Consider the following 18057-nt stretch of genomic DNA (forward strand, 5'->3'; position numbering starts at 1 on the left):
ACCCCGCTCTGTGACCCTCAGTATGAGCTGACCCCGCTCTGTGACCCTCAGCATGAGCTGACCCCGCTCTGTGACCCTCAGCATGAGCTGACCCCGCTCTGTGACCCTCAGCATGAGCTGACCCCGCTCTGTGACCCTCAGCATGAGCTCTCTAAAAGTCACAACATTTCAGTCGGGTTGAGGTCTGGATCAGTGCAACATCTTATTTTCGTTTTCAGCCGTTCTGTTGTAGATTTGCTGGGGTTCTTGGGATCATTGTCCTGTTGCAGGACCCAATGTCAGCCGAGCTTTATCTGTCGCACAGCTCATTGTTTGCCTCTAGAATACTTTGGTATACTGAGGAGTTCATGGTGGACTCAATGACTGAAGCTGCCCAGTTCCAAGCAGGTTTTTGAGCTTTTTTTGTAGCGTTCCAGGCCAAGTCATGTAAAAGGAATTGTGGTCCTAAGGACTTCATTTGGACAACTTTAGAGGAGATTTTCTCAATATTTAGAGTTTTTTACACCCTCAGATTCCAGATGTTCAAATATTGTCCTATCAAACCACACATTCTTATTGATTCAGCTTCCAGATAACATATCAAATCTGAGTTTCAAAAATGATGACTGGTTCTGATGTGGAATGATGGAATTTCATATATTTCACAAGCACAAGAAACTCTTTTGACTGTGTTTAATGGAGTTCTGATACAGTATAGTGCGCCAAAAAATAAATAAATATAGACCAAACTCTGAACATCAAACCAACAAAAATAATCTCATGCAATATTTACAAAACAGTGAAATCGTGTTTAAAACGTGAATGCAGTGCACTTGAAATGTATTGCGAGGACACGCTGTAGAGAGAGATGGAGCAGTTCTCCAGTGCTCAGATGGCTGTGTTACTGCAGAGCTGCTGCAGCCTCCGGATTCTGCGGGTCAGTCCGCGGGCCAGCGGGCTCAGCTGGGCATCCTCCAGCGCCAGGTTCAGCTCCTCTTCCGCCCGGACCGCGTCTCTCTTGCGGAGCTTCTTGTGGAGGCGGCGGTTCACTAAGAGCTCGAGGCGCTGGCTGGACGTCCTGAACTGGATGTGGAGACCGCTCAGAACCGGCTTTAATAGACTCGCCCAACCTGCAGGAAAAACACCAGCGATGAGCGAGCACGAGTCACGGCATTTATGCATTTGGCAGACGCTTTTATCCAAAGCGACTTACATTGCATTCAAGGTACACATTTTACATGTTGTCAGTTCTTCAACGTCCCCTTTAAAGGATTAGTTCACTTTTAAACAAACTTCTGCTGATAGTTTCCTCACCTCATGTCATCTGAGATGTCCATGTCTTTCTTTCTGCAGTCAAACAGAAAAGAAGGTTTGGGATGAAAACAGTCCAGGGTTTTTCTCCATATAATGGACTTCAATGGGCTCCAAACGGGTCAAATGACAGTTTCAGTGCAGCTTTAAACGACACCAGATGATGAATAAGGGTCTGATCTAGACAAACCATCAGCTTCTGAGAGAAACCCAGCAGTATTTATGCTATTATTTTACCTCTTATCAGACGAACGTGATCATCTCTGAGCTCAGACATAACTTCCGGAGAGTGAGGTCAAAATACGAGCCTGGTCATAGATATATACGTAGATGCCTCATTAGCGACTGCACGGATCAGTAGAATGAGGCATCTACTATCGATATATCTATGACCACGCTCTTATTTTGACCTCACTCTCCGGAAGTTATGTCTGAGCTCAGAGATGATCACGCTCATCTGATAAGAGGTAAAATAATAGCATAAATACTGCTGGGTTTCTCTCAGAAGCTGATGGTTTGTCTAGATCAGACCCTTATTCATCATCTGGTGTCGTTTAAAGCTGCACTGAAACTGACATTTGACCCTTGACCCGTTTGGAGCCCATTGAAGTCCATTATATGGAGAAAAACCCTGGACTGTTTTCATCCCAAACCTTCTTTTCTGTTTGACTGCAGAAAGAAAGACATGGACATCTCGGATGACATGAGGTGAGGAAACTATCAGCAGAAGTTGATTTAAAAGTGAACTAATCCTTTAAACTGCTAGCGCAGTGTGTGTGTGTGTGTGTGTGTACCTTTCTCCTCGAGCTGAAGGCAGGTGGCGCACACGTTGTCGTGCCAGCTGGACCCGGGCATCAGCTGATGTTGGCCGGTGGTGCAGGTGCTGTGAGGGGCACAGGTGGCATGAGCTTGTGTGATGTTGGCAAACCTTCCGTCTGCACAGAGCTCACACACCGTATCCCTGAACGGCGTCCCTGGACACACACACACACACACAATCATTACCACAGATGACATGAGCAGATAAGAGTGTGTGTGCAGACTGTGTGTCACGGAGATTTGGAAACAAAGCTACAGCTGTTGTGATGATTTACATTAGGCCTTTATTCATGGGCGGGTGTATCAGCTGTTGCATGGCAACCGTAAACACACTCACACACTCACACACACACACACACACACACACACACACACTCACACACACACACACACACACACAGACACACATGTTGGGTTTTCATGTTTTATGGGGACTTTCCATAGGCGTAATGGTTTTTATACCGTACATACCATATATTCTATCCCCTTACACTGCCCCTAAACCTACCCATCACACACACACACACACACACGCACACACACACACACACACACACGCACGCACGCACGCACACACGCACACACACACACACACACACGCACGCACGCACGCACGCACACACGCACACACACGCACGCACGCACGCACACACACACGCACACACACGCACACACACACACACGCACACACACGCACACACACGCGCACACACACACACACACACACACACACACACACACACACACACACACACAACCACACACACACACACACACACACACACACACACACACACACACACACACACACACACACACACACACACACACACACACACACACACACACACACACACTGCCCCTGCCCCTGCCCCTAAACCTGCCCATCACACACACACACACACACACACACACACACACACACACACACACACACACACACACACACACACACACACACACTGCCCCTGCCCCTAAACCTACCCATCACACACACACACACACACACACACACACACACACACACACACACACACACACACTGCCCCTGCCCCTAAACCTGCCCATCACACACACACACACACACACACACACACACTGCCCCTGCCCCTAAACCTGCCCATCACACACACACACACACACACACACTGCCCCTGCCCCTAAACCTACCCATCACACACACACACACACACACACACACACACTGCCCCTGCCCCTAAACCTACCCATCACACACACACACACACACACACACACACACACACACACACACACACACACACTGCCCCTGCCCCTAAACCTACCCATCACACACACACACACACACACACTCACACACACACACACACACACACACACTGCCCCTGCCCCTAAACCTACCCATCACACACACACACACACACACACTGCCCCTAAACCTACCCATCACACACACACACACACACACTGCCCCTAAACCTACCCATCACACACACACACACACACAGTTAGCATCTAGCGACGGATTTACTTTTTCACATTACATTAACGAGTAACTCAGATTTGACAAAAAAAGGGCCAAATATTGATTAATATCATGAATTATTCTGAATATTAGTACAACTTTTATCACATAAGGACTCAAATGTAATATATTAACTATACATTATTTAAAGTATTTATATTAGTGCTGATTAATCGCATCTAAAATAAAAGTTTGTGTTTGCATAATATATACGTGTGTATATAAATACATATTTTTAAGATGCAAATGTGTAAATATAATATTTCATGCATGCGTGTGTATTCAAATATAATAACTATACACAGCACACACACATATATTATGCAAATGCAAACTTTGACAGCACTAATATATATTCATTAATGTGTGATATTAAGAACATTTTGAGTTATTAATGTGTAATTTATACACAAAATTTATTAAGAACTTATCAATGTTAGGGGTTTTCAAACTTTATGACCCCCAAATATGACGGACCTTTATGAGGGACTCTTCCTAAAATCCATCTATTTTTATGTATGAAAGAACAATTCAACTGTTAGATAAGATAAGTGTGACATTATTAATACAAAATATCCCCATACTATTGTATATTACAGTAAAATTACTCTAGTAAATACTGTAGTGTTTTTGAAACGTACTATAGTAAATATACTACAGTAAATTAACAAAGTGCAGTAAATACTATAATATACTACAATTTACTGTAGTATATTTACTATAGTATGGTTCAAAAACACTATAGTATTTCCTAGAGTAATTTTACTGTAATTTTACTATAATATACTGTAGTATTTTTTCATGTGGGCTGTGCTTAATGATGGATGTATAAACCTGAAGAAGAACATTTTCAATTAAAAGTGATTTGTATAAGCAACTTTCACCATAAATGTGTGTAAGCCACTCACACACTGCGTTAAGAAAACCGCCTTAAACCCCAGAGAGCGAGATAAAGGACTATAATACACTGCTGGAAGTATGTACACGGCAAGAAAGATCCATTTTTGCTCCGCTTTTTTTATGCTCTGAAATTTTCCGGGGACCAATTAGACCCTTATGGAGGCCCCTGGGGGTCCCGGACCCCGGTTTGAAAACCCCAGACCTGATTCAGACTTTTTTACTGACAGATATACAGTTTGCTAATGTGGCCTTTGACCCCACAGACTGAACTAAACGAAGCATTGCTTGAGCTAAACTGGTGTTATCTGATTGTGTTCTGATTGGTTGATTGAGAGACATTATCAAGATCAGTTCTGCTCATGTTTTACTACCATTTTCTAAACTACAGCGCATAAACTGTGATGATGATGATGATGATGATGATATGTGTGTGTGTGTGTGTGTGTGTGTGTGTGTGTGCTCACCTGCAGCTTTGACTCCGTGACCCGCTTTACACCGGCTGTGTCTCTTGCAGAAGTGCTGGTCCCAGTAGAAGCCTGACTCGCATTCGCAGACCGTGTTGACGGTTCCGTTGCACGGCCGCACGACCCGCTGGTGATCCGAGCACGCGTCGCACAGAAGGCAGTCCGGGATGTAGTTCCAGAACTCGGTGAAGAGACCCGGGGCGCATTCGGTACACTGGGTCTGGCGGGAGCGCGTGCAATGCGCGGCCAAGCGGAATCCCGGCGGACAGCGATCGCACTGCAGCGTCTGTCTGGAGACCGGGTCGGTGCGTCGGTAAGTGTGATCGCTGCCCGCCGCCAGAGCCGACAGAACCGGCACAATCAACACTGTGTAGAACAACTGGAGGAAGAAAACACCCGTTACTCTCACACACTGATCACTTCCGAAACTGTTGCACTGAAAGCAGAGCTGCTCTGAAACCATAGGCTATGAAAAGCGCGACACACACACACACACACACACACACACACACACTGATCTGATCTGGTACTCACCATCCCGTGCGCGCTGTCTGCCGGACTTCATTCATAAGCGCGATGCACTCGCTTTATATACTCACTCTCACTCTCACACACACACACACACACACACACACACACACACACGCACACGCACACACACACACACACACACACACACACCCCGCCCTGAGTCAATCACAAAGAGTGAAACCCACTCAGAATACCACAGGGGTGATGGTCATGGAAACTACAGTATCAGTGCTGAGCAGAGGAAAAAAGAAGATGAGCCTCACATTAAAGCCACATACCTACAGAAACACCATAGCAACCACATAAAACACCATAGCAACAACATAAAACACCCTAGCAACAACATAAAACACCCTAGCAACAATATAGCACTCTAGTATAGTGGCGGGAGTTTGAGTGTTCTCTCAAAGACATGAAGAAATTAACACACTGTAAAAAAAATCAGGTCTCCAATTGAACATTTTCTAGTGAGCGATCACATCTAAATTTTTCAGTTGGCCAAATTGAATTCTGTGAATTGATGCAATTTAATTCAATTAAAATTCAAGAAATAAAATTTTCAATTGGAGACCAGATTTTTTTTTACAGTGCAGCTTCAAACGGGACAAGAGCGCTTTTTCCTCATCAAACACTTTTCTGAACTTTTGCACAAAAATATTATTTATACAACGTTTTTTAAATGTTTCTACTTGTTTCAGGGAGCATTCAAATGTAACGTTCCCTTAAAGGATTATTTCACTTTTAAATAAACTTCTGCTGATAGTTTCCTCACCTCATGTCATCCGAGATGTCCATGTCTTTCTTTCTGCAGTCGAAAAGAAAAGGTTTTGGATGAAAACAGTCCAGGGTTTTTCTCCATATAATGGACTTCAATGGGCTCCAAACGGGTCAAATGACAGTTTCAGTGCAGCTTTAAACGACACCAGATGATGAATAAGGGTCTGATCTAGACAAACCATCAGCTTCTGAGAGAAACCCAGCAGTATTTATGATATTATTTTACCTCTTAACAGACGAACGTGATCATCTCTGAGCTCAGACATAACTTCCGGAGAGTGAGGTCAAAATAAGAGCGTGGTCATAGATATATCGATAGTAGATGCCTCATTAGCGACTGCACGGATCAGTAGAATGAGGCATCTACTATTGATATGAACTTCATGTGGATTTGTGAGTAGATTTGAGAAGGATGTGCCAGTCGGAGTGTTTGATCTCTAGCGTCTCCTGCTGGAGAAACAGCTCAATCTCTTCAGTCTTCATGAATCAGCCTCAGTACAGAAACTAAAACTGAAACCTGCTGTAGAGCAGCTGAAGGAACAGTGACCGGTCAGAGCATCTCCAAAACTGCAGCTCTTGTGGAGTTTGACTTTGACTGGATCTCAATCCAGTCGAGCATCTGTGGGATGAGCTGAACAAACAAGTCCAGTCCACCTCGCAACTTACAGGCCTTAAAGGATCTGCTGCTAACATCTTGGGTGCTGCTAACAAATTGGTAAATACCAATTCAAAATAGTCTCAATGACTCAAAAAAAAAAGGAGAAATGAGTGTAAATGTCATGAATATCATTTCTCTGATTGTGAAATATGACCTGGTTGATATTTTATGCTGAGCTGTTAGTTATATAAATGTCATAACAAAAATCATGATATATTTGAAGACGGTGACTAATCATGAACGTATTATTTAATAAGTGTGAGAGCAAAACACTGAGTCATTTCCCATTTCCTCTGGTCTTCCTCATTTTTAGGGGATTCCATGAGCATAACTGAGCGATTAGTCATAACCGCCTGGAGTTACAGTAAGAAGAACTGATGACTGACCTTCACATGATCACACCTGATAAACCTGATTATAATACCTGATATTATAGTAATATTTCAGATATCTGCTCAGTGCGCGTCACTGAATAACTCTGAGCTCATATTCTCTGCATATCATGATATCATATGAGCCAGAAACGCCTGCTGGAGCAAATATGATACAAAACACTCATGCAAACTTTTTGATTTAGATTTTATTTCTAAAGGTTCATTGAATTCTTCCATAAAAAAACCCCTGATTATAATTTATACAATTACAGTTTTTTTTATTCACTTTGGTACTATTTTCACAAGAAAAATTTGCAAAACTCATGGTACTTATATCACAACTTATCATCAAAAGTGCAGTTTTTTCAACATTTCAGCATATTTTCGATTGTTAGTTCAATACACAAAACCATAAAATTTCCTTTTCACCACAAAAAATAAATGTTTCATTCACAGTAACTGCCTTTCATAAAGCTCTTATTATAAAACTTTTGCTTTGCATCTCTTCTCGTTCAGTTTAATACATGTGTCTGATATTTAATAATCCACTGATCTTAATGGTTAATCAATCAATCATTCGGTACACCTATAGATTTCTGTAGATATTGATTCTATATACATCGTTTCTACTTTGTTTGCAATGTCCAATATGGATAACCATATGTAATGAATTATTTTTACATTATAAGCGATTTATCTTAGATTATAACTACTACGTTCAAAAATGTGTGTGTGTGTGTGTGTGTGTGTGTGTGGCCTGGTAAACTCTACTTGATGGCAATATCCTAAATCCTTGTCCTTGTGGACATTTTTTGGTCCCCATGGCCGTGAGGAAACAAGCTTATAAATACAGAATGTGTGTGGGGTTTTTGTTTTTGGAAAATGTAAAAATGCAGAAAAATGAAGAAAGATAGTGAACCAGACGTGTGTGTGTGTGTGTGTGTGATGGGTAGGTTTAGGGGCAGGGGCAGTGTGTGTGTGTGTGTGTGTGTGTGTGTGTGTGTGTGTGTGTGCGTGTGATGGGTAGGTTTAGGGGCAGGGGCAGTGTGTGTGTGTGTGTGTGTGTGTGTGTGTGATGGGTAGGTTTAGGGGCAGGGGCAGTGTGTGTGTGTGTGTGTGTGTGTGTGATGGGTAGGTTTAGGGGCAGGGGTAGTGTGTGTGTGTGTGTGTGTGTGTGTGTGTGTGTGTGTGTGTGTGCGCGTGTGTGTGTGTGTGTGTGTGTGTGTGTGTGCGTGTGATGGGTAGGTTTAGGGGCAGGGGAAGTGTGTGTGTGTGTGTGTGTGTGTGTGTGTGTGTGTGTGTGTGTGTGTGTGTGTGATGGGTAGGTTTAGGGGCGGGGGCAGTGTGTGAGTGTGTGTGTGTGTGTGTGTGTGTGTGAGTGAGTGTGTGTGTGTGTGATACTAAATAAACTGGACAATTACAGATGATTTGACCTCATATCTGCTGTTAGTCGTCCGTGACTCTGTTGTTGATGTGGATCTTGATCTGGTGAATCTGCTGGAGAAGATGAGCGGAGGATTTTACAGTGAAACCGTCAGTCATGTCTCAGTCACAAGATCATTTCACTCATAAACAAATGAATCAGTCGTGGACAAACTCACACAGACTCAGAACTCAGATTGGAAAATTAAACGAGTCACCTTCAAATGTCATGCAAATCACATGTGAATGACAGATCCGTCACAGGACGCTTCCTCTCATCTGCGCCTGCGGATCCATCCCATGATTCCACAGAAACTCACGCCTGGAATCCTGCAGATGTTTGGAATTCCTCCTCACATTGAAACAGCGCGAATTCCAGCGCAACCGGATTAGACCGGATTAAATCATCAGTGAGAAGAAGCACACCTGATCACATGACCAGAGCAGAAACACAGGAAGTACTGGGGGAATTCCGGCAGGTTTGTTCTAGAAATCCAGTGGCTTTCTCAGTCAATGCTGGATTTTCAGGAAACCTCAGTCCTGATGTGAGCTGGGGAACACACTGACCAGAACCACTGCAAACCAGCTTCCGACTGAGTCACACACACACTTCAGGACTGGAGTCATGCAACCGCATGCTCTCACCACAGAAATCATAACAGATGACAATCTCCATTAAACCCTGAGGGTGTGTGTGTGTGTGTGTGTGTGTGTGAGACCGTCTCTGATTCGGTCCATCGCTGAGAAATGACATTTAACGATTAAAATAGAGGAACAGAAGCAGCAAACAATGTTCACCGTGCACAATGGCAGAAAGTCAGACTAGGAAATGAAAAGAAGAAGACTGTGCATGTGTGTGTGTGTGTGTGTGTAGACTCAATAATAAAAGGTTCCTGCTGAAGAAACAAACCACATGATGATAGTGTGCGAGTTTCACCATATTTGGAAATGCCTTAGCTAACCGCACATGACTCCACGCTGACCTCCAGTCAGTCCGGCTGATCCGGATGAAGAGAAGCGGAATCAGATCCGCAGAACTACAGCAGGAACGCGGCTAATGAGTGTGTGTGAACCGCAGGGTAACTCAAGCCGGCCATTATGAGCTGATGATGATGATGATGATGATGATGATGATGATGAGGAAATCATATCCTCACTGTGTTCATGATGTTTCCGGGAATCCTTCAAGTCAAGTCACCTTTATTTGTACAGCAGTGATGTCATCAGCTCAGTTCTCATATCGTGTCAATGCGGGCGGTCAGCGATAGTTCAATATCTAGTGTCCCCAACTGAGGCCACCCAAACCCCATCAGTGACAGGAGAATAACCATCAGGAGAAACCATCAATCGCTCAGTTCTCCTCTGGCCAATCCACACACTTTTCGCACTTTCGGGACCCCCAGAGATCGGTTTTATTAGTAGGCCTCGCAGTTACGTAACAGAAATTATAAATGTATAATCTACCAAATAAAACTAAATTATGGCTCACCAGTAAAACTGTTCACTCACATCCGCTCCGCCATGAGCGTCGGAACCATTGTATGTGGGACAAGACCCACCCACTTTTTACAATCAATGATATTGGACCCACTCACGTTTATCGTCTCTAACATTCAGCACATGTCTGTTTGCCTACCCCTAATCGATAAACACTCATTATTAAACACACGTTAGACGCTTTATTTCCACTTTTCTAATATTTTCTTGATTTTTATTGAAAATAAATGCATTTCCGATTTGATATGTGTTGGGAAAACGGATAAGATTGAGTTCGGCGAACCGCGGGTCGATTTGTGTCAAAACTAGATGCCGCCCACATGAAAAAATACTATAGTATATTATAGTAAAATTACTCTAGTAAATACTGTAGTGTTTTTGAAACGTACTATAGTAAATATACTACAGTAAATTAACAAAGTGTAGTAAATACTATAATATACTACAATTTACTGTAGTATATTTACTATAGTATGGTTCAAAAACACTATAGTATTTCCTAGAGTAATTTTACTGTAATTTTACTATAATATACTGTAGTATTTTTTCATGTGGGCGTGCATCTTACCCCTACACTACTGCTGCTCTCAATGATATGACGATTTCCGTAATTTTGTCTTTCCGAACTATACGCTTAGCAAGCAAACCGGTATATTTGTACTTAATGTAATTGGCATCTACTCGAGTAAAAATTTTTAAGAGGACCCACCCACAGATTATAACAACAATGCTTCCGACGCCCATCCGCTCCGACATGATATTTCTCTGGAGGCTACTATTAGCCTGGATGCCAGCTGAACTTAGCCCCGCCCACAACATTTGAGCTCAGGGACTTCGGTCTGGACTTGATCGGTAGAGGAGTAATTATGCCAGAACAGAAACTGTTCGGACCAATGAAATCATGAGGACGGGCTTTAGACGATGATGGACAGATGATCAACAGAAACGTCATCATCACTTCATCAAAGCCGCTTGGGTTGAGTTTGTTCTAATCCTAAACGGAGAACTTGTTCGTATATGCGTTCACCTTTACTATCTCTCTCAGAAATGATGATGGTGTTAGTAAGTACTCTGTGTGTATCACACCGGCAAAGATCGTTTACACTCATCTTCTTCTTCTAATGTTACTTATTCCAGCGTGCGTGCACAGGGTTGACAAGTTTTTACAACAAAACCCGCTCAATTGCTACTCAAAACTAGCCAAAAACAAGCCCAATAGCTTTCTGGGGGGGTTCTTCGGGGAAAAAAAGGCATTTGGGGGGTAAAATATGTGTTATGTTGGCAGGGCTGCTGCTAAAATTCGCATTCCTGGGTCTTTATATCCCATAATTGGGGTCGCTTCAACCCGTGGGCTTGGCAACACAGTGCAGTTGAGTTCTGTTCACATTTGACAACTAATGTTATGCGTCGCTCCGTTGCTCTGATTGGTTGTAGGTCTATCCAATTGAGGTCTTTCCTGGTTTGGTTGAAACACACCCCATAATCACAGCCCAACAGAACAGATCAGACTCATATTCTGACTAGATGTCAGGCTAGGCTACTATACTTGTAGCATTAAGAAAATGTATTTAGTTTCATATTTGTGTTTAAATATTATAATGTTATTTTTTAATTTCATCTGATTATGAAAAGTCAACAGCATGAGAAAGAAAGGACACATCATAAGATGCGCAATAAATGATTTTGACTACTTCATTAAGTTTTGTTTCGTAGAAAGCCTTTCTTTAATGCTGCGTTCACACCAAACGTGAGTCTGGAGCGAGTGATTTCAACGTTAAGTTAAAAGAAAGACGCGGTGACGCATGTCTGGAGGTCCTGTGGCGCGATGGACGTTGCAATAATTACAATAGATCAACATTACAATAATCTACAGCTCATGAACATTACAATAATCTACAGCTCATGAACATTACAATAATCTACAGCTCATGAACATTACAATAATCTACAGCTCATCATCATTACAATAATCTACAGCTCATCAACATTACAATAATCTACAGCTCATCAACATTACAAAAATCTACAGCTCATCAACATTACAATAATCTACAGCTCATGAACATTACAATAATCTACAGCTCATGAACATTACAATAATCTACAGCTCATCAACATTACAATAATCTACAGCTCATCAACATTACAAAAATCTACAGCTCATCAACATTACAATAATCTACAGCTCATGAACATTACAATAATCTACAGCTCATCAACATTACAATAATCTACAGCTCATCAACATTACAATAATCTACAGCTCATCAACATTACAATAATCTACAGCTCATCAACATTACAATAATCTACAGCTCATCAACATTACAATAATCTACAGCTCATCAACATTACAATAATCTACAGCTCATCAACATTACAAAAATCTACAGCTCATCAATGACTCAACTCACTGTTCAGCATTTGGCATTGAGAGCATGAGCCGTAATTTAGAGATATTTGTAAGATGGTAGAATGCAGTTTTACAGATGCTAGAAACGTGGCTTTCAGACGAGAGATTGGTATCAAAGAGCTCACCCAGGTTCCTCACTGACCAGAGGACTGGACAGAGCATCAAGTGTTAGACAGTATTCTAGGTCACTACGTGCTGAGGGTTTTAGTCCAATAATTAGAAACTCCTGCAACTTAATTCCTGAAATTACTGGTCATCAATGTTTTATATCAGCTCTGCATTCCGTTAATCTTGTGAGTTGGTAAGTTTCTTCAGGGCGTGAAGAAATATAGAGCTGAGTATCATCAGCATAACAATGAAAACTAACGCCATGCTTCCTAATGATATCTCCCAGTGGTAGCATGTACAGGGTGAAGAGCAGCGGTCCTAGCACTGAGCCTTGTGGTACTCCATACTGAACTTGTGCTCGCTGGGACATCTCTTCATTTACTGCTACAAACTGATAACAGTCACATAGGTGTGACTTAAACCATGACAAAGCAATTCCACTAATACCAGCATCATTCTCGAGTCTATTCAGAAGAATGTTGTGGTCGATAGTATCAAATGCAGCGCTAAGATTGCGTAACACTAATAGAGAGATACAGCCACGATCGGATGATGAGAGTAAATCATGTGTAACTCTGATGAGAGCAGTCTCAGTGCTATGATACGCTCTAAATCCTGACTGCAAATCCTCACAGATGCCATTTCTTTCTAAAAAGGAACATAATTGTGAAGACACTGCCTTTTCTAGTGTTTCTGACAGAAAGGGTAGATTTGAGATTGGTCTATAATTGACTAATTCTGGAGGATCAAGTTGTGTTTTTTTAATAAGTGGTTTAATAATAGCCAACTTAAAAGTTTTCGGTACATATCCTAATGACAAAGATGAATGAATGATATTAAGAAGAGGATCTATGACCTCTGGTAGCATCTCTTTTAATAGCCTAGTCGGTACAGGGTCGAGCAAACATGTTGATGATTTTGATGATTTAACGAGTTTAGCCAATTCTTCTTCTCCTATAGCAGTGAATGTGTGTGTGTGTGTGTGTGTGAGAGTGTGTGTGTGAGTGAGTGAGTGTGTCTTCTCCTATAGCAGTGTATGGGCCCTATCTTGCACCCAGCGCAATTGACTTTGTACACCGACGCATGTGTCATTCCTATTTTGCACCCGCGCAAAGCGCACTTTTCCCTCCACAGAAGCACGTCGCTAAACTGGTGAATGAACTTGCGCTCCCTGGGCGGTTCAGCGCAAAAAAGGAGGCGTGTTCCGGTGCAAACAATCCCTGGTGCTATTTTGCTGTTCCATTAAACAATTGCGCCACTGACCAGAAAAAACCTAGTCTAAAGTCAGTGGCGCGTTGCGCGTTGTTCATTATGCTATTTTAAGGGCGCATGCTTGACCATAATGTATAGCGTGCACAACGCGCATACACTTTGCTCATGTAATCTACACAGATGCAACAGTTATTTTTGCAAATCATAAATTGTTACACTAAAAAATATTAACACATGAGATGACGGAAATCATTGTGGTGTGCCACGAAGATGTGAAAAAATAGGCATAAATCTAGCTTACAAATTATTCAGGCTAATTGTAGTCTAATAATTAAGGAGACCTGTTTGCCCAATAGTGGCAACTTCTGGCAAGACATATATGTATATAAGGACATCTAACAAATTGGTTTGTCCGTCAAGAACCAGGAAAAAAAATCAGTGAGGGTGGACGCAGCGATGTCCTCTGCTGGCGTCAGGTCCTGAGTAGAGGCAGATCCACCTCCCGTTACACGGCGTGCCCGATTGATGCTGGCAAGCTTGGACTTTCCCCGTCTTCTGATGTCATTGTAGCGCTTGCGGCACTGGTGCGACGTCCTGGGGATGCCAGCTGATGAAACAATTGTGGCTATTTCCTCCCACGCCTGTTTAACCAACGCTATTTTGGGTGGGTTTCTCCCATCCCCATACAACTTCACTTCTCTGTCTTTCACTGCTCTTACAAGAACATCAGTCTCCTCGGCTGTGAACCGCTCCTGGCGTGCGCCTGGTAAATACGCCATAATAATAGCAATCCATAATGGAACTTGCGCACCTGCTTTTAAAGGGAATGTTGGATGACGCTCTGATTGGTTTATTCACGTTACGCCCAAACCACACCTATGAATAATGAAGCTACTTCAGACCAACCCATTTTAGATTTGCGCCGGGCGCAAGAGCCATTTATCCCGCCGGGAAAATAGCAACAGCGCCGAGACCCGCCCACAAAGTTACTTGCGCTTCGCGCTTTGACACTTGCGTTTCAGATCGTTAAAATAGGGCCCAATGTGTGTGTGTGTGTGTCCTCTCCTATAGCAGTGTGTGTGTGTGTGTGTGTGTGTGTGTGAGAGAGAGAGAGAGAGAGTGTGTGTGTGTGTGTGTGTGTGTGTGTGTGTGTGTCTTCTCCTATAGCAGTGAATGAGTGTGTGTGTGTGGGTGAGAGAGAGAGAGAGAGAGAGAGAGAGAGAGAGTGAGCGTGTGTGTGTCTTCTCCTATAGCAGTGAATGAGTGTGTGTGTGTGAGTGTGTGTGTGTCTTCTCCTATAGCAGTGAATGAGTGTGTGTGTGTGTGTGTGTGAGTGTGTGTGTGTCTTCTCCTATAGCAGTGAATGAGTGTAATTTGATGCGATACTGTAGTCGACGGCTGCATAATGTTCTCTCTAATATTATCAACCTTGTAAGTAAAGAAGTTCATAAAGTCATTACTGCTGTGCTGTTTGGAAACATCAGAAGTTGAAGCTTTATTTTTGGTTAATTTAGCCACTGTATCGAATAAATACCTTGGGTTGTGTTTGTTTTCTTCCAAGAGAGACGAGAAATAAGCAGATCTAGCAGTTTTTACAGCCTTTCTGTATGCGATCATGTGCTCTTTCCACGAATTACGAAAGACCTCTAGCTTTGTTTTCTTCCAGCTGCGCTCCATTTTTCTGGCTGCTGTTTTAAGGGCCCGAGTGTGTGTGTGTGTGTGTGTGAGTGTGTGTGTGTGTGAGTGTGTATGTGTGTGTGTGTGTGTGTGTGTGTGTGCTCGTTGTACCACGGCGTTGGACTATTTTCTTTAATCTTCTTTAAGCGCAGAGGAGCAACTGTGTCTAAAGTGCTGGATAAGAGAGAGTCAATAGTTTCTGTTGCAACATCGAGTTCTTCTAAGCTATCTGGGATGCTGAGCAGATGATACTGATGAGGAAGATTATTTAAAAAGCAATCTTTAGTGATAGTCCTGCCATATTTGAAGCGAGGGGGCGGCTTTGCAACTTTAGCCAAATGAAGTGTACATGATACTAGGTAATGGTCTGAGAAGTCATCATTTATTCCATGTGACAATATTAGGTCTAAAGTATGATTATGGCGATGAGCGGCTCCTGACACGTGTTGCCTAACTCCAATAGAGTTTAGTGTGTCTTTAAATGCCAATCCCAATGCGTCTTTATCATTGTCTACATGGATATTAAAATCACCGACAATTAGTACTTTATCTACGGCCAAAACTCTGATAGCACATCCGTCTGTACGGTGGCCTGGTGGCACAAACGCCAAACGGGATTTATCTTTTACACTATATAACGTTACGTAAAGCACCAACATTTCAAAGGAATTATATATAGACTTCTGAGGAATACTGAGGATATTACTATAAACAACAGCAACCCCTCCCCTTTCCTTCAGTTCTTTAGGAATGTCCTGCAGTTTCTTCTATTTTAGATGGAAAGCGGAGCTGATTAAGCAGAATTCTGAGTGTATTTTCAGCCACAAATCATCCTTTACTCGCCCTCATGTTGAATGAACACATAATGGGGTTCAAACGACATGACATCATCTTAAAATAACACCAATGACACAGCTGACAAAACATGTTAACTAATATGTAAAAAATGTTCTGTGCTGATGTTTTCAGGACATTATTAAAGACCAGATAACTTGGAAGATCTTATCTTAGAGAAAAGCCCTCAGGGTATTTTGGCACTGTTAACAGGAAATGTAGAAATAGTAAGAAAAGCGAACCTACAAAAAACCCAGAAGAATCCCACATTGTTTGTCCCTAGTCCAGTGAGGCCTGTAGTGAATGATCATGAAACTGTTACTCAGCCTCGTGTTGTCTTCACTCTCTCGGTTTCTTTCTGACAGCTCAGATGAATTTCAGGGATTTTCTGCAGCACCTGCATATTTCCGTCATTAGGTCTGTTTACATGGGCAGAAACACAATCAAAGCTGTCTGGACACATTCTGAGTCTTCACTGGAAGTTCTTCTGTTGAGAAAAACAGTATTGACTGTGCAGTCTCAGGTTAGACAACCTAACAGAAACAAAAGCAAACTATTCGCTGAGTAATGACAAACAATCACAAATAATCCCTGACCATTTCCTGTGACTCAATGTACTCAGACATATTATGACCTAATATTGTGACCCGTCTCTGATGGACTCCTCTAGACCCCTGAAGGTGTGCTGTGGGATCTGGCATCAAGATGTTAGCAGCAGATCTTTTAAGTCCTGTAAGTTGCGAGGTGGACTGGACTTGTTTGTTCAGCTCATCCCACAGATGCTCGATTGGATTGAGATCTGGGGAATTTGGAGGCCAAGTCTTCGCTCCCCATGTGCATCAATGAGCCTTGGCCGCCCATGATCCTGTGGCCGGTTCTCCTTGGAGCACTTCTGATAGAGACTGGCCACTGCAGACTGGGAAAAGCCCACAAGAGCTGCAGTTCTGGAGATGCTCTGACCGTCACAATCTGGCTCTTGTCAAACTCGCTCTAATCCTCACTCTTGCCCATTTTTCCTGCTTCTAACACATCAACTCTGAGGACAACATGTTCACTTGCTGCCTAATATATCCCACCCACTAACAGATCATCAGTGTTACTCACCGGTCATAATGTTATGCCTGATTGGTGTTTATAATTTACACTGGGTATATAATTGAAAATATGTAAAAATATATAAAACATTTTTTTTTTTTTTTTACGGACAGACATACAGACCAAAAATAGTGCAGTAACGAACAATCTAGTAATCCAGAAGTGAAATAAAAATGTGTACATGTAAAGGTGTGTGTGTGTGTGTGTGTGTGATGGGTAGGTTTAGGGGCAGTGTGTGTGTGTGTGTGTGTGTGTGTGTGTGTATGTGTGTGATGGGTAGGTTTAGGGGCAGTGTGTGTGTGTGTGTGTGTGTGTGCGTGTGTTTGTGTGTGTGTGTATGTGTGTGATGGGTAGGTTTAGGGGCAGTGTGTGTGTGTGTGTGTGTGTGTGTTTGTGTGTGTGTGTGTGATGGGTAGGTTTAGGGGCAGTGTGTGTGTGTGTGTGTGTGTGTTTGTGTGTGTGTGTGTATGTGTGTGATGGGT

The 18057-nt window shown here is 42.6% G+C and overlaps 1 protein-coding gene across 2 annotated transcripts; it reads right to left on the bottom strand.

The window, feature by feature from the left end:
• Nucleotides 1-616: 616 nt before the first annotated feature.
• On the bottom strand, nucleotides 617-5628 carry tnfrsf11b (tumor necrosis factor receptor superfamily, member 11b). 2 transcript variants are annotated; one of them, XM_079828978.1, is made up of 4 exons: nucleotides 5512-5628; nucleotides 4978-5356; nucleotides 2085-2264; nucleotides 665-1109 (listed from the first exon to the last, which is right to left on the bottom strand). In XM_079828978.1, exons 1-4 carry the CDS (start codon nucleotides 5512-5514, stop codon nucleotides 868-870), a joined length of 804 nt encoding a protein of 267 aa, XP_079685104.1. In that variant the 5' UTR covers nucleotides 5515-5628; the 3' UTR covers nucleotides 665-867. The 2 variants fall into 2 exon arrangements, with proteins under 2 accessions (XP_079685103.1, XP_079685104.1); XM_079828977.1 differs by lacking the exon at nucleotides 5512-5628 and having other exon boundaries at nucleotides 617-1109; nucleotides 4978-5487.
• Between the last annotated feature and the right edge of the window lie 12429 nt (nucleotides 5629-18057).

The sequence above is a fragment of the Gobio gobio genome, assembly GCF_949357685.1.
Source record: "Gobio gobio genome assembly, chromosome: 11".
Lineage (NCBI taxonomy): Eukaryota > Metazoa > Chordata > Actinopteri > Cypriniformes > Gobionidae > Gobio > Gobio gobio.

Coding starts and splice junctions, on each gene's coding strand:
- tnfrsf11b (XM_079828977.1), bottom strand. CDS start 5,440: ATGGTTTCAGAGCAGCTCTGCTTTCAGTGCAACAGTTTCGGAAGTGAT. Junction 2,265..4,977: donor TCACGGAGTCAAAGCTGCAG/GTGAGCACACAC, acceptor GTGTGTGTCCAG/GGACGCCGTTCAGGGATACG. Junction 1,110..2,084: donor CCTTCAGCTCGAGGAGAAAG/GTACACACACAC, acceptor TTTTTCCTGCAG/GTTGGGCGAGTCTATTAAAG.